This window comes from Stomoxys calcitrans, chromosome 5, assembly GCF_963082655.1.
Source record: "Stomoxys calcitrans chromosome 5, idStoCalc2.1, whole genome shotgun sequence".
NCBI lineage: Eukaryota > Metazoa > Arthropoda > Insecta > Diptera > Muscidae > Stomoxys > Stomoxys calcitrans.
The window spans coordinates 30,020,221-30,041,808 of NC_081556.1; the positions used below are offsets into that span (position 1 = coordinate 30,020,221).

General features: G+C 39.6%; 1 protein-coding gene across 5 annotated transcripts in view; it reads left to right on the top strand.

Annotated features, from left to right (window-relative positions):
- The window catches only part of LOC106093722 (nephrin), a 442,943-nt gene that overhangs the window by 413,098 nt on the left and 8,257 nt on the right, over window positions 1-21,588 (top strand). For 3 of the 5 annotated variants that reach the window (XM_059368603.1, XM_059368606.1, XM_059368604.1), the window contains 4 exons: window positions 2,177-2,299; window positions 2,658-2,960; window positions 3,100-3,419; window positions 15,462-15,593. In XM_059368603.1, the coding sequence (XP_059224586.1) occupies window positions 2,177-2,299; window positions 2,658-2,960; window positions 3,100-3,419; window positions 15,462-15,593 (878 nt within the window). Of the gene's footprint in view, window positions 1-2,176; window positions 2,300-2,657; window positions 2,961-3,099; window positions 3,420-15,461; window positions 15,594-15,672; window positions 16,486-21,588 lie in introns of those variants that run through there. The other 2 variants (XM_059368607.1, XM_059368605.1) reach the window with 2 other exon arrangements.

The following is a 21,588-nucleotide window of genomic DNA, read 5'->3' on the forward strand; positions in this document are numbered from 1 at the left end:
AGAGATGCGCCAGGCAGGGCAAGGAGGAGAGACGTTCGCCCTCCACCATAGGATGGGGGTATAGTAATTTCGTCATTCTCTTTGTAACTACTCGAAATATTCGTCTGAGACCCCATAAAGTATATACATTCTTGATCGTCGTGACATTTTATGTCGATCTAGCCATGTCCGTCCGTCTGTCCGTCCGTCCGTCTGTCTGTCTGTCGAAAGCACGCTAACTTTCGAAGGAGTAAAGCTAGCCGCTTGAAATTCTTATACTTCTTATTAGTGTAGGTTGGTTGGTGTTGTAAATGGGCCATATCGGTCCATGTTTTGATATAGCTGCCGTATTAACCGATCTTGGGTCTTGACTTCTTGAGCCACTAGAGGGCGCAAATCTTATCCGATTAGAATGAAATTTTGCACGACGTGTTTTATAATGATATCCAACAACTGTGCCAAGTATGGTTCAAATCGGCCCATAACCTGATATAGCTGCCGTATAAACCGATCTGGGGACTTGATTTCTTGAGCCTCTAGAAGGCGTAATTATTATCCAATTTGGCTGAAATTTGGAATAACAGCTTTTTCCATAACCTTCAACTTACGTATTAAATATGGTCCGAATCGGTCCATAGCCTGATATAGCTCCCATATAAACCGATCTCCCTACTTTACTTCTTTAGCCTCTAGAGGGCGTAATTCCCATCTGATTTAGCTGACATTTGGCATGACGTGTTTTGTTATGACATCCAACAACTGTACTAAGTATGGTTCAAATCGGTCCATAACCTGATATAGCTGTCATATAAACGGATCTGGGATCTTGACTTCTTGAGCCTCTAGAGGTTGCAATTATTATCCGATTTGGCTTAAATTACAACTGTTTCTCCCATGGCATTTACCATACGTGTCAAATATGGTCTGAATCGGTCTGTAGCCTGAAACAGCATCGGTCTATAGCCTGAAATAGCACAACAGAGATACCGCGCGAAGAACTTGACAAATGCGATCCATGGTAAGATTCGGCCCGGCCAAACTTAGCACGCTTTTACTTGTTGATGTTATACAAGAGGCGCATTTTGAATCTTTAAACAATCGCATTTAAATGGGACATCGCCCACAAGAATCATGCATGCCGGAAGCAACTGTGTATGCTAATGTCACGATAGTTTTAACTTACACCATTGCATCCAGTGCAATGTTTTCCGCTGGGTAAGTAAGGACCTAATTTGTGGTTACTACAGACTTAAAGGGTCATATCCGATAAAACTATATATTTGAAGAAATTTAGCACACGTACTAAGACTTCAAATGAAACACCCCAGACTAAATTTTATAACGATCGGATTGTGGCTTCTATAGCCTTAGAGAGCCATATATGTTAAGATCGGACTAAAATTGTGCCTACTACAACCTTAAATGTCCATGTCGGATGAAATATATATATGGTCGCTATATCTAAATCTGGGCCGATGTATATGAAATTTTGCACACGTCTTGGTGCAACAAATGAAACATCTCGTGCGAAATTTTGTAAAGATCGGACTAAAAATATGGCTCCAACAGTCTTAACAGGCCATATCGAACGAAAGATATATATATGGGAGTTATATCTAAATCTGAACTGATACATGGGCAGACGGACAAACAGACATACGGACATAGCTAAACCGAATCAGGAAGTGATTCTTAGTCGTCGGTATACATGTCAATAGGTCTAGCTCTTCTCCTTCTTAGCGTTGCAAATAATTGCACAAAGTTAAAATACCCTGTACCACAGTGGTGGTGTAGGGTATAATTATCTCTGCAAAATTTCAGCTTAACCAAATTTATTTTAAAAGGCTGTTGCGTTATTACAACAGTTTGACAGATAGAGTTAGCCACTAAATTAGAAAAAACTTTATGATTTTTTATTCAACAGATGTAAGGGATTCTCGGTTAGAAAAAGGAACATAAGCAAATGCAGTTTATTCTTAAGACAATTCTAAAATTGAATAAAATTTCTCAAAAACCCTCTCTCATTCTCGATGTTATTTACTTCACAACAAAATGCATGATATACTGTAGCCTTAGCATTATTAGCTCAAAAAGTAGATTTTAGCTGTAGTTTGGAATGTTACAAAGAAAATTTAACCTATTCTGCAAAGTTTATTTTTAGCTTTAAACATTTTTTCTTAAAACAACATTTTTTCAGTTTTGATTACTTACAAAAAACATTTTGTTCCGTCAATGCCTTTGTTAAATGGGGCAACTATCTTCACACCAACTACCCCAACACCTTATAATTTAACACCACCACCTAAGTCCAATAAGAAAAGTAAGAATTAAAAAAAATATTAAAATGCTTTTTAGATAACGATGCACAATTTACATTAAAATGCTTATATTAATAATCATGAAAATCATAATAATATATGAATATAAAAAAATTGAGAAAATTTATGAAAATTATATGGAACACAGTGACAATGAAGAAAAAGTTTTGGTAAAAAAATATAAAATTGGAAAAAAATTAAATAAAATTTTTTTTTAAATATTTTTGAAAAACACTTCAACTATTCGAAATTTTTCCGCCGCTTGAGTTCCATATAATGCTCAAAAAAAATTTTATTTTTTTGTATAAATTTTAATATTTTGTATTAATTTTTTTCTTATTTCACTTCCCCCTCTTTTAGATCTTTCTTTAGCCTATGCGCCTGTCATTGAAGATATACGACCCTTTCTGGGCATTCTTGTGGGCATAGTGGTCAGCATTATTCTGGTGGCCTTTATCATAGTGATTATTGTACGCATGAGAGGTTCCTCAGGCAGAGATCGCAATAATTACATGCATGGCACTACCACAGCTCAAGGCCGTGGCAACAACAATGGTCTGGGATCATTGCACAATAGTCATGATATGCATAATGGACGGGGGAATTGCCATGTCACCAGTAGTATAGATAGCATAGACAAAAATCCGGATATAATACCACAAGGTAATTGTTGTAGATCATTTGCCCAACTCATTTAATAAAGTATGCAAATATATCAGATAAGAAAATCATTATGATTGCCTTGATTTCACTCTTATAACTTAGCTTTCTCGCTTTCTCTATCATTCACTTGGTCTCTTAGATGGTCATGATGAAGACGATGAATGGACCACCAGTGCCCATAATCATGCCTTTGCCACAGCCGCTTTGGCCGAACAGAATGCTGTCATAACCTCATCGACCACTTATGATCACATTATACCCACATATGCTGTTGTGGATAAGAAATCCCAGGCCCAACATTTGCAACAGTTACAGCAGCAGCAACAACATCAACAGCAAACCCAACAAATGTCGGTGCAACCGCCACCCTCACATCATGGTCAATATGTGCAATACAATACGCTGATACCGGCAAGCAAAATGGGAGCCTTTGCAGCTCAACAGCAACAAACGAATAAGGTAAGCAACATGCAGGAGGATTATGTGGTAAAGGATACAATGAGTCCTTGTTGTGTAAATGGAGTTAGTGATAGCTATATACGAATAATGAACGTTTTTGGGTGAAAAGTGATAAAACAAGTAAAAAGGCGTTAAGTTCGGCCGGGCCGAACTTTGGATACCCACCACCTCGGGTATATATGTAAACCACCTTTCATCAAAATTCGGTGAAAATTTCAAACCTTATGACCCATATCAGTTATATCAAAACATGTTCCGATTTGGACCAAATAGTAATAAGTACAGTAGCTATATCTAAAAATTAACCGATCTGAACCATATACGACACGGATGTTGAAAAGCCTAACATAAGTTACTATGTAAAATTTCAGTGAAATTGGATTATAAATGCGCTTTTTATGGGGCAAAGACTTTAAATCGAGAGATCGGTCTACATGGCAGCTATATTCAAATCTGGATCGATCTGGGCAAAATTGAAGAAGGACGTCGAAGAGCCTAACTAAACTCACTGTCTCAAATTTTAGTGACATCGGACAATAAATGCGTCTTTATGGCCCCAAAACCTAAAACCTAGATATCGGTCTATATGGCAGCTATATCTACATTTGGACCGATCTGTGAGATATTGTATATGTATGTCAAGGGGCTTAACTTAACTCACTGTCCCAAATTTCGGCGACATCGGACAATAAATGAGCATTTTATGGGCCCAAAAACTTAAATCAAGAAATTGGTCTATATAGCAGCTATATCCAAATCTGAACCGATCTGGGCCAAATTGAAGAAAGATGTCGAGGGGCCTAACGCAACTCACTGTCCCAAATTTCAGCAAAATCGGGTAATAAATGTGGCTTTTATGGGCCTAACACCATAAATCGGAGGATCGGTCTATATGGCAGCTATATCCAAATCTGAACCGATCTGGGCCAAATTGACAAAGGATGTCGAAGGGCCTAACACAACTCACTGTCCCGAATTTCAGTGGAATCGGATAAAAGATGTGGCTTTTATGGCCCTTAGACCCTAAATCGGAGGGTCGGTCTATATGGCAGCTATATCCAAATCCAAACCGATCTGAGCCAAATTGACGAAGGATGTCGAAGGGCCTAACAAAACTCACTGTCCCAAATTTCAGCAAAATCGGGTAATAAATGTGGCTTTTATGGGCCTAACACCATAAATCGGAGGATCGGTCTATATGGCAGCTATATCCAAATCTGAACCGATCTGGGCCAAATTGACAAAGGATGTCGAAGGGCCTAACACAACTCACTCTCCCGAATTTCAGTGGAATCGGATAAAAGATGTGGCTTTTATGGCCCTTAGACCCTAAATCGTAGGGTCGGTCTATATGGCAGCTATATCCAAATCTGGACCGATCTGAGCCAAATTGACGAAGGATGTCGAAGGGCCTAACAAAACTCACTTTTCCAAATTTCAGCAAAATCGGATAATAAATGTGGCTTTTATGGGCCTAAGACCCTAAATCGGCGGATCGGTCTATATGGGGGCTATATGAAGATATAGTCCGATATAGCCCATCTTCGAACTTAACCTGCTTATGGACAAAAAAAGAATCTGTGCAAAATTTCAGCTCAGTATCTCATTTTTTAAAGACTGTAGCGTGATTTCAACAGACTGACGGACGGACATGCCTATTTTTACGCTGATCAAGAATATATATACTTTATAGGGTTGGAAATGGATATTTCGATGTGTTGCAAACGGAATGACAAAATGAATATACCCCCATCCTTCGGTGGTGGGTATAAAAAAGGTAAAAGGATATTGAATTCCGCAGATTCTAATTAATATGAACTCTCGATCTGTCTTTTGAGAACGTCAAACTCTTTTTTACTTCGGGTGACTGATATATGTTGGAGCTATATATAAATCTTAACCGACTTTGATGATGATGGTAACTGTATACCCCCATTCTAAGGTGGTGGGTATAAAAATATTCAACCTTTCTGTACGAAATATGGCATATGTTCATATTTCGCACAGAAAGATTGAACATTTTTATACCCACCACCTTAGGATAGGGGGTATACAATCTAATTCTTCCTTTGGAACACCTCGAAATATTGACCTACGACCCCATAAAGTACATATATTCCGGATCGTCTCGACATTATCAGTCGAACTAGCTATGTCCGTCTGTCGAAATTACGATAGCAGTACGCGTAAAGCTTTCATCCGATTTGGCTAAATTTTGAACTAAGGCTTGTGTTATTATTGTAGTTTCAACATCCATGCCAAGTATGAACAACAACATCCGAAAAAGCCCTTAAACAGATATAGCATCCATATAAACCGTTCCCCGGATTTGACGTCTTGAGCCCCTAGAAGCTTCAATTTTCATCCAATTTAGCTGAAATTTGAAACAAAGACTTGAATTATGACTCCATGCCAAGTTTGAACCGAATCGGTCTATAAACAGATATAGCCCCCATATCAACCAATCCTCGGATTTGACTTCTTAAACTCCTAGAAGCCTCAATTTTCATCAGATTTGTCGAAAATTTTGAACAAAGACTTGTGTTATGAGTTTCAACATCCGTGGCAAGTATGATCCGAATCAGTCTATAAACAGATATAGCCCCCATATAATCCAATCCCCGGATTTGATTTCTTGAGCCTTTGGAATCCTCAATTTTCATCCGATTTGGCTGAAATGTAGAGAAAAGACTTGAGTTATGGCTTCCAACATCCATGCCAAGTTTTATCCGGATTGGCCTATAAACAAATATAGCCCCCATATAAATCGATCCCCCGATTTGACTTCTTGAGCCCTTAGAAGCCTTAATTTTCACCCGATTTGGTGAAGATTTGAAACTAAGACTTGAATAATGACTTTCCAAATCCATGCCAAGTTTGCTCTGAATCGGTCAATAAACAGATATAGACCCCATATAAACTGATCCCCGGATTTGAATTCTTAAGTCCTTCGAAGCCTCAATTTCCATTCGATTTGAAGTTTGGAAAATAGATTTGTGTTATGACTTTCAACATCCATGACAAGTATGATCTGAATCGGTCTATAAACAGATATAACCCCCATATAAACCGATCCCCCGATTTGACTATTTGAGCCCCTAGAAGCCTCAATTTTGAACAAAGACTTATGTTATGAGTTTTAACATCCATGTCAAGTATGATTGCAATCGGTCTATAAGTAGAAATATCCCAGTAACGACTTTTGCAGTAACGACTTTTGCAGAAGCCGTGAGGACATCGCGGGATAAGTGACTATCGAACGCCTTTTGTGTGTGTGTGTACTGCACTGGCAATCGGAAGGAGTTTCACTCTCGGTTCTTATTTAGCGGATGTGAACATTCGTAAGTTTTTGGGATTTTTAAAGCGATCTGGATGGTTAAACGATAGGAACTAGAAGGCATCTTCCTTCTCCTGTTCCTGTGGTATCACAATGGACTAAAACCTCTAAGTGAGTCTGATGTCAGACTGCGACTTAAATCTATCCTAATCGAACCTTCCCCTTACTTATGATTACAATTTTTTGTTTCTTCTACACATGTAGAATGGGGGCCATCGTAGCGCAGAGATTAGCATGTCCGCCTGAACGCCTGGGTTCGAATCCTGGCGAGATCATCAGAAAAAATTTTCAACTGTGGTTTTCCCCTCCTAAAGCTGGCAACATTTGAGAGGTAATATGCCATGTAGAACTTTACTCCAAAGAGGGGTCGCACAGCGGCACGCCGTTCGGACTCGGCTATAAAAAGGAGGTCCCTTATCATTGAGCTTAAATTTGAATCGGACTGCACTCATTGATATGTGAAAAGTTTGCCCCTGTTCCTTAGTGGAATGTTCATGGGCAAAATTTGCAATTTTTTACACATGTAGAATAACCCCTTCCAGTAGGCTTCTATTGAAGAATCTCAGAAAAAACCCCGGTATTGGTATTTGGTTTTCTCCCAGATAACCTCACCAGTAGGATGCGCAGAGTAGCGCAGAGGTTACCTTGTCCACCTATTACACTGAACGCCTGGGTTCGAGTCCTGCCGCGAACATCTGACAAGGGTTGTTATCCTGGCCACATTTGGGAGGTGCTATGCTATGCAAAAACTCCTCTCCAAAGGTCCCGTATCATTGAGCTTAAAATTTGAATCGGACTAGTGGATACGTCAGAAGTTTGTCCCTCTTCCTTAGTGAAATGTTCGTGACAAATTTGGACATAAAACTTAAAGATCATCGTACTGGTTGTCTGATTTGGCCTATGTGGCCTGTATGTGGATGTGGATAGAGGGTCAACTTTTCCCCTACTTATGAGCACAAGTTTTTGTCTCTTCTACACATGTAGAATACCCTTCCAGTAGGCTTCTATTGAACAATCTCAGAAGAAAACCCGGTACTGATACTTGGTTTTCTTCCAGATAGTCTCCGCCAGTAGAAGACCACCGCATCGCGTAGGTTGGCATGCCCGCCTATGACGCTGAACGCATGGGTTCTAATCCTGGCGAGAACATGAGAAAAAATTTTCTGGCGTGGTTATCCTGGCCACATTTGGGAGGTGCTATGCTATGGAAAAACTTCTCTCCAAAGAGTTGTCGACCTGCGGCACTACGTTCGTACTCAGCAATATAAAGGTGGTCCCGTATAACTAAGCTTAAAACTTGAATCCTACTCAACGACATGTGAGAAGTTTTGTCCCTATTACCTAGTGGAATGTTCGTGGCAAATTACGATATACAACTTATGGGTCATCGTAGATCACAGATGTTGGACACTATCTAGACGGGCCGTATGCTCGAAATAGGGGTTGAATCAGAGTATAGACCATTGGTTCTATAGAAGCGTGATTAGAACAATGCTTACTAAGGCCTCAGTTGGTTGATGGACTGCTATGGAGAGTAGTGCAACATAAGGACCATACAACGGGTTCAGAGCACATGTTGTCTTGGCATGGGTGGAGCGATGAGAACCACACCCACTATTTAACTGGAGACTAGATATCCGACTCATTGACATACAAATTAAGTGTGAGCCAGCCACTGCGGCTATGAGACTTAAGGCGATGGGAGAATGAATTGAGGATGGGAACAGCTCATACCATCGCGGTATAATCGAGGCGACGATAGCAGACCTGGAAGGAAGCGAAGAGGTTTCCGATCGGATACCTGAGATGAACCTCGAGTGCGAGGCACTGCTGCCATCGGCTCAGTCTTGGATTGACGGCACCCTAGTATTGTAATCTGGAAGATCATGTTACACCAATGGATCAAAGCTAGAGGACAGAGTGGGCCTGGGTGTCTACATTGAAAAACCAAGGGCTGAGATCTGTTTTAGACTACCTGACCATAATACGGTCCTGCAGGCGGAGATCCGGGTGATCACGGAATGCGTGAGGTGGTGTGGTAATAACGCGAGGACTTCGAGTGTGAACATCTCTGCGAACAGTAAAATGGCCATAAGGATGTAAGAAGAAGATTAACGCCTTCTATGAGGATGGCATAATCCGCATCTTTTGAGAGCCGGGCCGTAACGTTGTAAGGGTAATGAAAGGGCAGACGATTTGACAGTGAAGGCCAGAGAACTGCCGTCAATAAACTTGGTTAAGCTGAAGCCTTTCGGGTCGAAGGTGTCCAAATTTAAGGGTGTGGGCGACGAACGTGTAGCACTGTGGAACAGCGAAACGGTCGGTAGGATGGCGAAAAGCCAATGGGGTGACCCGGATCGTGAGAAGACGAAGTTATTACTGAAAGCAAGTAAGTTGGAGGTTAGTATAGCTATTGGTATCATAACGGGACACATAGGACTACGAGCTCGAGATACGAAAAGCGGTGCGGCACATGATAGCATGCGTAGGGCATGCGGGGAAGATGATGAGACGTTGGAACATTTTCTATGTCATTGCCCGGCTTTCGCGGCTAAAAGACGTACCGGTGTTTTTAGGTGGGGACACAATACCAAACATGAACCAACTTTTGGGAGTGGTATGGAAAGCAATTAAGGATTTTGTAAGTAGCACAGGATTCCTAACTTAAAATTTTCTTTCTTGAGGTTACTTTTTTGTTTACAGCGCACAACAAGCCGATTACTGGTTTAGCCCATAGTGGCATTGGTGGATTAATATCCGCAACCTTCTATCAACCTGGCCTTACCTATGGGTCCTCGTACTGGTTGTCTGATTCGGACTTTGATTTCGCTTAGATGTCGGAGGGTCCTTTTAAGCCCTCTGTAAAAAAATTTAGCAGAATAGAATCAAAACTATTCCTTAAATAAGCTCAAGATGTCTTAAATAGTGCCCGATTCTGGCTATATGGGCTATAGTACTTTCGTTTTAAATTTCAGAGACATTATTTTAAAACTGCGACGAAAACATGCTCAATAAGCTCAAATGGAAGGATCGGTCGATGTGAGATCATATATGGCTCAGATAATATTACTGTTCGCCTTGCCTCCCGTCTATACACGTCCATATAACGATGACATAGTTTAGGTTAAAGTGGCTGTTTGTCATCATACTCATACGTTTTCGACCATTGTGATACCACAGGAACAGGAGAAGGAAGGTGCCATCAAGTTCCTACCGTTGAACCATCCAGATAGCTTCAAAACCCCCAAGAACTTGCGAATGTAAACATCCACTAAGCCAGACAAGTTCTCAATGAGAATCTAAGTGGAACTCCTTCTGACTGAGAGGGTGGGACACACACACACAGCACATATTCTATAGTCTATTCTTCTTCGACGTCCTTACAGCTGCGGCAAAAGTCGTTACTGACAACCTTCAGTCTGTCAGCATGTTTTCCAGGGTTAAATGTTCGCTTCCACTTGTTCCGACTCTCATTTAGTCATCAATATTGCACGTCCACTTCCAGGATATTCATTTTTGCTAGGAGAAGACATTTCGTCTTGCCCATGGTCAGCTGCAGGCCGTAAGAGTCCTTCCAGTCGTTTGCTGTTATCATCACTTGCTGTAGTTTTCCCTCGACCTCTTTTGTGTTCATTTCCTGATTGTAGTAGCGTCGATGTTTCCCTATTTTATTAGAAGGTTCAGATTGGAATCTCTTTAACCGTTATTCCATCTAACTCACAATTATCGCCAGCATTAGGAGGAGATTACCAGGGATGAAAATTTTGTTTGATGTTCTGCTAGGATTCAAACCCTAGCGTTCAGTGTCAAGGGCGGACATGCAAATCTCTACGCTACGGTGGCCTTTTAGGATATTGCAATCCTCTCGGAGTGCCCAAGGATATCCGACCATCTAAGGCTATTACAGGCGTTCTTTATATTCAGGGTGAACAATAGGACATTGGGACTAGCTCTAGTGGTCAAGGGTATCCGACCATCTAAGGCTATTACAGGCGTTCTTTATATTCAGGGTGGACAATATGACATTGGAACTAGCATAGTGATCTTTCTATTAAGCCGCCTTTACACTTCGACCAGATTTCAATTCTAGACTTGAGTGTCAACCTACCTCAATGAAGGAGTTCTGAAGCCGCAGCGTCTTTATGTGTTCTGCATACAGAGTGGCCTGTATGATGATGTGGATGTGAAATTTTCTTTGCCCTTACTAATAAGCACCATCGTATATGTTTTCCATACATCTAGATTACCCCCACCCAGTAGGCACCTACCTATAGAACATGCTTAGAAGAAATTCCGGCCTCTTCTTAGTTATCTCCCTGGAAACCTCAGCCGCTATTCCATCGACCACCAAAGAGGATGTAAAGCAATTCTACTTCAGCTAACAGTGAAATCTTTGCACTTATCTCCCATTTCATTTGTTGAAACATGTCCATAACCTTTTTGCTAGAAATTAAAAATTTTAAATTATTTTCTCCAACAAATTGCCTAAGTTTAAAGGCTCCTCAGAAGCGAGCCCCTGAGGCTGTTTTGAATAACAATGGCAAAGTTATTGCCATGTTTATATGCTACCAAATGACAAAATATCTACATTCGACAATAAATTCCCTTTGGTTTGGTTATTATAAACCAAAATCACACATTTACCCAAATAAACTATTGTTAAAACTACAATAAAACCAACAACTACAGCTACAACAATATAAACGAACAGCTTCAATACAACTATTAAAACACGCCCCTGCAACTAATTTTACTAAATAATAAATAAATAGTTTGACCCATGCATGTTTGCGTGTGTGTGTGTGTGTGTGATATAGCATTTGTTTGCTTATAAAAGCAAGGGCGTCCGCATGCGGTGGTATGTGTGTAAACCGAGATTGTTTATAATAACCGTTTGTGGCTATTTGAATGAATACCTCTATAAATAAAGTTGTAGGCATTTGTGTGTATATAGAGGCGATGTGTTTGGTCATTATGTATGTGTCTACCCCAATACATTGATAGTTGTCCTGTTTAACATCATAGTGTATGTGTGTGTATGTGTGTGTTATATTCTTGTCTGTATGCTCTAAAAATTATTTGAAAATTTTTGTCATTAGGATTTTGAAGGGGATGATGTGTGCGATGAGACTCGATGACCTATCTCAGTATGAAATTTCTGTACACAATTTCAAGTACTGGTTTGGATGCCCATACAGAACATTTGTTCCCCTAGTTTAGTTTAGGTTAGGTTTTAGTGACAGCCTGAGAGTCTGATAGCCTCTCTAAGACGTTTTCGTCCATTGTGATATCACAGAAGCAGAAAAAGGAAGATGTCTTCTAGTTCCTACCGTTGAACCATCCAGATCGTTTTAAAAAGCCCAACAACTTGCGAATAATCACATCCGCTAAATCAGACAGGTGTCTCAAAGAAATGACAACCTAAAGTGGAACTCCTTCTGACTGCTAGTTCGGGACACCCACACAGAAGGGTTTCTTTAGTCTCTCCTTCTTCGATGTCTTCACAGCTTCCATAAAACTCGTTGCTGGCAATCCTCAGTCTGTCTGTATGTTTTCCGATTAGACTGTGTTCTGTCATGACAGACACAATGACTGAGACTTCTGTCCAGTGACTGCAATGCGGTAGACCTATTCAAGTATAGATTAGACCACATATAGTTTTGGAATGCTCATAGCCCCCTCTTTGTGACCATCTATCATTCGTTGTCACTCGGGTCTGGTCCTAAAAACTAAGCCTACATGTCGCTAGAGGCATACCCACTTATTCCAGTTTCCGTGGAATGTGTAAGGTAGTTCCTAGACTCGCAAGCTCGTCCGCTTTACAATTCTCTGGCATATCTCAGGTAAATTTTGAACTGTTCAGCCAGCTCGTTGAGAGATCTGCAACAGTCGAGGGCGATTTTTGTGTCCAGAAATACGTTCCCTAGGCATTTAATGACTGCCTGATTGGCTGAGAAGACATTATGTTTTATGACATTATGACTTAGCCATTCCACCCCTTCCTTAGGACCTCCGCTTAATACACACTACAGTGGTCAGGTAACCTTTTCGGTATGACCAGTTCTAGGTCTTTAAAGTACACTCCAAAGCCACCCTGGTCATCTAGTTTAGAACCATCCGTAAGAAAGTCGATGTAACTTCTATTACCAAAGATGTCGTAGTTCCAATCAGTTCTATCAGGAATAGTGTTACAGTAGGCTCAGCTAGGCTGAAACATCGGCTATTGTGTCAAGGATAACACAATGTCCGTAGCAGCCACATGACCAAAGAGAAACCTCAGTTAGCCTCACAGTAGTGGTCGCAGCAATTTGTCTAACCACAATGTCCAGAGGCATAAGAAGTAGCATTAAATTCTTTGCATCAGATGGTGTTGTCATCAATGCGGCTGTGATGTGACGGTTAAGTATTGAGTAGTAGGTGGACTTTTTAAGCGCCGTCCACCAGACCACAACAGCATATAGCATTATAGGTCTGACAACTGCAGTATATACCCAGTAGAGGTCGCAGTTTTCATCTGATCGTCTTAAAATTTAGTACATGCATGTTTTTCGACGTAGAGACAAAGCCAATTGAAATTGGAAAAAATCGGTTCAGATCTGGATATAGCTTCCATATATATATTCCCTCGATTTTCAGTAATAATGCAATAAAATGGTCATTTGTTAACCGATGCTCTCGAAATTTGGCAGAAAGGTTTTTTTTATGACTGTAAACATTGCTGGTGAATTTCATGGAAATCGGTTCAGATTTAGATATAGCTTTCATATATATATATCGCCCGATTTTCACTCCTAGAGCCTCTACAAGCACATTTATTGACCAATCTTACGAAAATTTTGCAAAACGTTTTTCTCGACGACTATCACAATACACATAGAGTGTGGTCAAAATCGGTTCAGATTTAGATATAGCTCTCATATATATGTTCATCCGATTTCCAGTAATATTGCAATAAAATAGTCGTTTATTAAGCAACTTTCTTGAAATTTGGCAGGAGGGTTTTTCTCTTGACTCTCAATATTACTGGTGAATTTCATGGAATTCGCTTCAGATTTAGATATAGCTCTCATATATGTATATCGCCCGATTTTCACTCCTAGAGCCTCTGCAAGCACATTTATTGACCAATCTTGCCAAAATTTTGCAAAGTGCTTTCCCCGGCGACTGCCACAATATCTGAGGAGTTTGCTCGAAATCGGTTCAGATTTAGATATAGCTCTCATATATATGTTCATCCGATTTCCAGTAATTTTGCAATAAAATAGTCGTTTGTTAAGCAATTTTCTTGAAATTTGGCAGGAGGGTTTTTCTCTTGACTAATTTAACTGGAGAATTTCATAGAAATCAGCTCAGATTTAGATATAGCTGTCATATATGTATATGACCAGATTTTCACCCCAAGAGCCACTGCAAGCGCATTGTTTGACCCATCTTGCCAAAATTTTGCACAACGCTTTCCCCGACGACTACTACATTATGTGAGAAGTTTTTCTCGAAATCGGTTCAGAAGTGGATATAGCTCCCATATATATGTTCGTCAGATTTTGGGTAATTTGCCATAATGTTGTCATTTGTCAACCGTAGTTTTTACAGTTTGACCATAGTTGCTTGCCGTGATCCATCAAAATTGGTTCACAATTGGATAAAGGTGCCACATTGTATTTATAGGATAGGTGTAGGGTATTATACAGCCGGCACCGCCCGACTTTTGCCCTTACTTACTGGTTTGACTATGGTGAAGGTGCTATACCTTACGGATTTAGATATAGCTCTCATATATATGTTCATCCGATTTCCAGTAATATTGCAATAAAATAGTCGTTTATTAAGCAACTTCTTGAAATTTGGCAGGAGGGTTTTTCTCTTGACTCTCAATATTACTGGTGAATTTCATGGAATTCGCTTCAGATTTAGATATAGCTCTCATATATGTATATCGCCCGATTTTCACTCCTAGAGCCTCTGCAAGCACATTTATTGACCAATCTTGCCAAAATTTTGCAAAGTGCTTTCCCCGGCGACTGCCACAATATCTGAGGAGTTTGCTCGAAATCGGTTCAGATTTAGATATAGCTCTCATATATATGTTCATCCGATTTCCAGTAATTTTGCAATAAAATAGTCGTTTGTTAAGCAATTTTCTTGAAATTTGGCAGGAGGGTTTTTCTCTTGACTAATTTAACTGGAGAATTTCATAGAAATCAGCTCAGATTTAGATATAGCTGTCATATATGTATATGACCAGATTTTCACCCCAAGAGCCACTGCAAGCGCATTGTTTGACCCATCTTGCCAAAATTTTGCACAACGCTTTCCCCGACGACTACTACATTATGTGAGAAGTTTTTCTCGAAATCGGTTCAGAAGTGGATATAGCTCCCATATATATGTTCGTCAGATTTTGGGTAATTTGCCATAATGTTGTCATTTGTCAACCGTAGTTTTTACAGTTTGACCATAGTTGCTTGCCGTGATCCATCAAAATTGGTTCACAATTGGATAAAGGTGCCACATTGTATTTATAGGATAGGTGTAGGGTATTATACAGCCGGCACCGCCCGACTTTTGCCCTTACTTACTGGTTTGACTATGGTGAAGGTGCTATACCTTACGGATTAATCTACCAATCGAACTACTGAGAGAAGTTTTTGATTTCATCGCACCTTAAAAAAAAAATCTTAACCCTATTCTTTTGTTCTTTACAGAATGACTTAACACATGGCGATATGGGTATGGGAGGTGGAGGACCACAACGTATGACACCCTACTGTAGTGCCACACTGGGTAGACCTAGACAAACGGATCTGAAACGTGCCGAGCCCAACATCTATTCACAGGTAACAAAAATGATTGACAGTAGTGATTCGAAGAGTGATAGTTCGAAAGGAAGTAATGAGAGAACGTGTTTTATAACAGGATATTCTACCAAAGTATAAAATATTACTATGAGCGTAAAGATGATGAAGAAGAATAAAACACCACAATAACTAAACTTAAAAAGTTTGAAAGTAACATTAGAAAAATTCGTTAGTAGTAAAGCAATTATAGCCTCCATTCTAATTTAAGTCTTGCAAAATGTGAATGTGTTCAGGGGGAATGTCATACATATGCGTTTTTTATAAATTTTATTCCCATACATAAGAAACATAAATGCTTTAAAATCATTTTCCAATGACATAGATTTCTTGTGTTGGCAGTTGTTTTCATTTTTATTTTCGTTTTAATTTTTATTTGCCCTAATTCATATGCGCAAACAAGATTTCCCCAAAAATGCAATTCTAAAAAAACAAAAACAAACCCAAATCAAATCCAATCCAATCCATGTTATTGTATTAAGTTGACAATTTAACAATATTGATTTGTTTTTCGAATAAAGCCATCATGGTTGAATACCACAGAATATAGAAAATGTCTCTTTACTTTTTCGTTTTTTTTTTCTTTATTTATTTTCTATACATTTCTGGCCAATATAAATTTAATTGGGATTTTATTGAAATACTTTCACTCTTTTCTGCATATACTGTAAATAAAAAGCAAATCATATTCAATATGCTTTCATTGCAATGACCATTCATTCAGACATAACCTATGAGCAATGCAGTCATCAAAGCCATAACTTTTTTTTTTGGAGAAGCTGAATTTTAAAATAAAATTATGTTTAAAAATGAATTTCTAAAAAATTTTGCACCCATCATTTAACATTTGAATATACACAACAGAAAAAATTCATTTCATTTTGATTTGATTTAAATGGTTTGTTTGTTATAGAGAGACACAAAAAAGAACAATTTGCACTGTAACAGAGTTTGATGCATAAAAAACAGGATTCAAGTCAATAACTTCCACTTCAATCAATGTGTAAATATGTTGATGAAATTACTACCAAAGTATCAATGTTTTAGAAAGTAAGAAAATACAAAGGCATTCAGTTTGGACTCAGTTCTATATGAAGGCTTCTCTGTACAGATGCCAAGCGAAGACGTTGTGATATTTGATTTTGAACCTATGCAAATCAAATTTTATATAAATGTTGGAAACAACAGAAATCCATATGCAAAACGTGTTCAAAACTTGCCTTCAATTTCCATCTATAGAAGCCAATAATTCGAATCGCTGGTTAGGTTTATTTTAAGCTTTTATCAAATTATTGACCGTAATCGAGCGTCCTGGTAGCAAAGTTTGTAATGGGCTCAAGTTGACTCACGAGAGGAAATCCAGAAAAATTTATAGATTTATAACTTAGAGTGAGGGTTCCAAAAGAACTCCGCTTTCGCCTATAGAACGCCTAAGCAAGGACAAGTTAATAAAAGCAACCCTTCATAGTCGGCTATATATTGGGTTGCCCAAAAAGTAATTGCGGATTTTTCATATAGTCGGCGTTGACAAATTTTTTTACAGCTTGTGACTCTGTAATTGCATTCTTTCTTCTGTCAGTTATCAGCTGTTACTTTTAGCTTGCTTTAGAAAAAAAGTGTAAAAAAAATTATATTTGATTAAATTTCATTCTAAGTTTTATTAAAAATGCATTTACTTTCTTTTAAAAAATCCACAATTACTTTTTGGGCAATCCAATAGTAAGCACCATCTTTAAGGACATTAAAAGTGTCTTCAATAACTTACGTCACCCATAAAGAAAGCTTAACGGTCGTATTCACAAAATTGAATGAAGCCTTAAAATAGATTTATTTGACAGGGAAATCTGTTCAAAAAAACCTATTTCAAATCTTCATTAAGTTTTGTGAATACCAGTGTAAAACTCTAGTCATCAATACTACAATAGCAGAGTTTATTTATAACTTACTAGCTGGACAGGGCCCGCTCCTCTGCGCCTTCTTTAACTCTCTAATATCTTTTTAGGGTGTGGACACTTCGCCTTGAATGTGGATATCGAATTCGTGCTACTGTGGCCTATGACGCAGAACGCCTGCGTTCGAATCCTAGCGAGAACTTCAGAAAAAAATTTAAAACGGTGGTTATACCCCTCTTAATGCTGGCGACATTTGCGAGGTACTATGCCAATCATGGTCATGTAAAAAATTCTCCCCAAAGAGGTGTCGCACTGCGGCATGCCGTTCGGACTTGCCTATAAAAAAAGTCCCTTATCGTTGATAAACTCTACTTGAATCGGAAAGCACTCATTGATGTGTGAGAAGTTTGTCCCTGCTCGGTTTCTGGGCAAATTTTTGCTCTACTCCCAAATGCCTTGAGTCCCATATTACCGTATTGGTAAATATTTAGGACTTAGGGGGAATTTCAGGGGTGGAGTGGCCATCCAGACACTTGGCCCTTAAAGTAGATACAAGATTCGTGCTCTACTTTCAAAAACATTTTATATGAGCCCCATAATGGCATGATCGGTAAATAAGTTCTATTTGAGGGTGGGGTGGACCCCAGGGTCTTTGTTCTGAAAATGAGTATCAATGTTCCGAAAGTCAATCAATTTCCACCCTAAATAGCTTTTATAAATTTGGTAGGTATTTTGGGGTACGGCGGCTCCCCAAATACACGACTCTTCGATTGGATATCAAATTCGTTTTTTTCACTCAACCACCTTTCGTGTGAGCTCTAAATTGTCGTGACTGGACTGGCGGGTTTTGGTTTGGACCATGGATCGCATTTATCACGTTCTTTCCCCATTATCACTTTATAAGCAAACAAAGGATAATAGGTAAGAATTGTTATGCCATTGAAGCTATACCAAGTTATGAACCGATTGAGGCCATACTTGGTTTGGCTGTTGGAGGCCAAAATGGAGATCATTGTGCGTAATGTCTAGAAAATCGGATAAGAATCACGCCCTCTGGAGGTTGAATAATTATAATCAGGCGAACGGTTTATATGTGAGCTATAACAGATCATTAACCGATTTAGACCATACTTGGCACAGTTTTTGATGGTCAAACCAAAACACTTTATTCAACATTTCAGCCAAATCAGACAATACTTGCGCCCTCTAGCAGTTAAAGAATTCACGATCCGTAATCGGTTTACTTGAACCGATTTAGACCATACTCGGTACGGTTATTGGAAGTCAAGACAACCCAGTTTTTCTATATTTCAGCCAAATCGTATGCGCCTTCTACCGGTTAAATAAATAAACTTCCCAAATCGGCTTATATGAGAGCTATATCAGGATATGAACCGATTTGGACTATACTTAGCACAGTTATTAAAAGTCGAAACAAACCACTTTATGCAAAATTTCAGCCAAATCGAGTAATAATTGCGCCCGCTAGCGGCTCAAGAAGTCAAGATCCCAAATTGGCTTATATGGGAGCTATATCAGGTTGTGAACAGATTGAGATCATATGGGAGCTATATCAGGTTGTGAACAGATTGGAAGTCAAAACAAACCACTTTATGCAAAATTTCAGCCAAATCGCCAAATAATTGCGCCCTCTAGTGGCTTAAGAAATGAAGCTCCAAGATCGGTTTAGACGGGAGCTATATCAGGTAATTCACCGATTTGGGCCATGGGCTTGTCACAGTTGCTGATTGTCAATTTCAGCAAAATCGGATTATAATTGCGCCCTCTAGCGGCTCATAAAGTCAAGATTCGAGATCGGTTTAAATGGGACTTATATGAGGTTATGAACCGATTTGGGCCATACACAGCACAGTTGTTAGAAGTAAAAACAAAACACTTCATGCTAAATTTCAACCAAATTGGATATTATTTGCGCCCTCTAGCGGCTGAAAAGGTCAATATCCAACATTGGTTTATATGGGAGCTATGTCAGGTTATGAACCCATGGCAGCTGGTCGTACGTACCGGATTGACCCGAGGGATTACTTCATCAGCAAGGGCTGCCGTCTCAGTGTATTACACACTGCTACAACAACATAAACCTATTTAGACGATACTTAGTAGAGTTGTTGGAAGTAAAGATAAAATACCTGTTTCAAAATGCCACCCGAGCTCAAAAAGTCAAGCTCCTTTATGGGTTTTTATGACAGCTATATCAAAACATGAACCGATATAGACTATTTACAATCCCAATCGGCTCACACTAATAGGAAGTATTCGTGCAAAATTTCAAGCAACTAGCTTCATTCCTTCGGAAGTTAACTTGCTTTGAACAGACGGACGGACAGGGCTACATCGACTTAGAATGTCAACACGAGCAAGAATATATGGGTTGCCCAAATTGCGGATTTTTTAAAAGAAAGTAAATGCATTTTTAATAAAACTTAGAATGAACTTTAATCAAATATACTTTTTTACACTTTTTTTCTAAAGCAAGCTAAAAGTAACAGCTGATAACTGACAGAAGAAAGAATGCAATTACAGAGTCACAAGCTATAAAAAAATTTGTCAACGCCGACTATATGAAAAATCCGCAATTACTTTTTGGGCAACCCAATATATACTTTTGTTGGGCCTCAGATTAATATTTCCAAGTGTTGCAAACGGAATGACGAAATTAGTATACCCCCATCCTCCATCCTTTGGTGGAGGAATTCCATGCTACTTATAAAATCCTTGGTCCTTTCCCATATTACGACCCTAAGTTGGTTCATGTCTTGTATTGTGCCGATGTTTGTTATTCTCGAAAACATATAGGAGTTAGGAAATGCTCCAATTTCTCATAATCTTCCCCACATACCTTACACATTATAATACTTGTCGCTGCGGTAAGTGAGCTCGTACTCCTATATGTCCTCTTATGATACCTAAAGCTTTACTGACCTCCTTCGTACTGCTTTTCAGTAATAGCCTCGTCTTCTCAGGATTCGGATCTCCACAAAGGATTTTCGTCCTACCGACTGTTTCGCTGTTCGTTGTCCACGCCCTTAACTCGGACTGCGTCAACCCGAAAGGCTTCCGGTTATTCAAGTTTGATAACGGCAGTCCTCTGACCTTCACCGGCAAATCATCTGCCCTTTCATTCCCCCTTACTCCGTTATGGCCGGGCATCCAAACGATGGGAATCTTGCCATCCTGAGAGAGGGCGTTAAGCTCCTCCTTACACTGTTCGTGACCTTATCGTCCTGGTTGTTATTACTCTGATGGCCAGATTGCTGTCCGCAAAAATGTTCATACTCGACGTCCTCGCGTTAACACCACAGCACCTCACGCATTTCGTGATCATCCGGATTTTCGTCTGAAGGACCATTGTATGGCAAGGCAGTCGAAAACAGATCTCAGTCCCTAGATTCGAAATGTAGAGCCCCAGGCCCACTCTGCCCTCTAGGCTTGATCCAACTGTGTTAAATGATCTTCCAGATGGTAGAATCAGTGTTTCGTCAATCGATTCCTTTCTGGACTAAGATCGTAGCCTCAACTTAACCTCGATGGTATGACCGGCTCCTTTCCTTTATCCATTCTCCCATGGCCTTAAGTCTCATAACCGCTGTGGTTGCCTCACACTTAATCTGTATGTCAATGGGTCGTATATCAAGTAAAGTCTCCAGTGTCCTAGTGGGTCCTCATCACGCTCCCTTAGAGCATGTGGTGTATCCTATACCTCGTTGGTATGGTACTCAACATATGCAAGCCTCTCGGTTCCCCTCCTAATTATGACACTTCCAATTCAGCTTCCTGTGGATTTGACCTTGTGGGATAATAAACGTAGCCAGGGGGGAGGGGGGAAGTGGGGTATTGTATGTCCGCCTAGAACGCCCAACGCTTGGGTTCCAACACTGACGAGAACATTAAAAAAATTGTCATCGTTGGTTATACCCTCCTAATGCTGGCTAAATTTGTGAGGTACTATTCAAATTGCAAATGTTGCCCATAAACATTCCACTAAGGAACAGGGGCAAACTTCTCACCTATCAATGAGTGCAGTTCGATACAAGTTTTAAGCTCAATGATAAGGGACCTCCTTT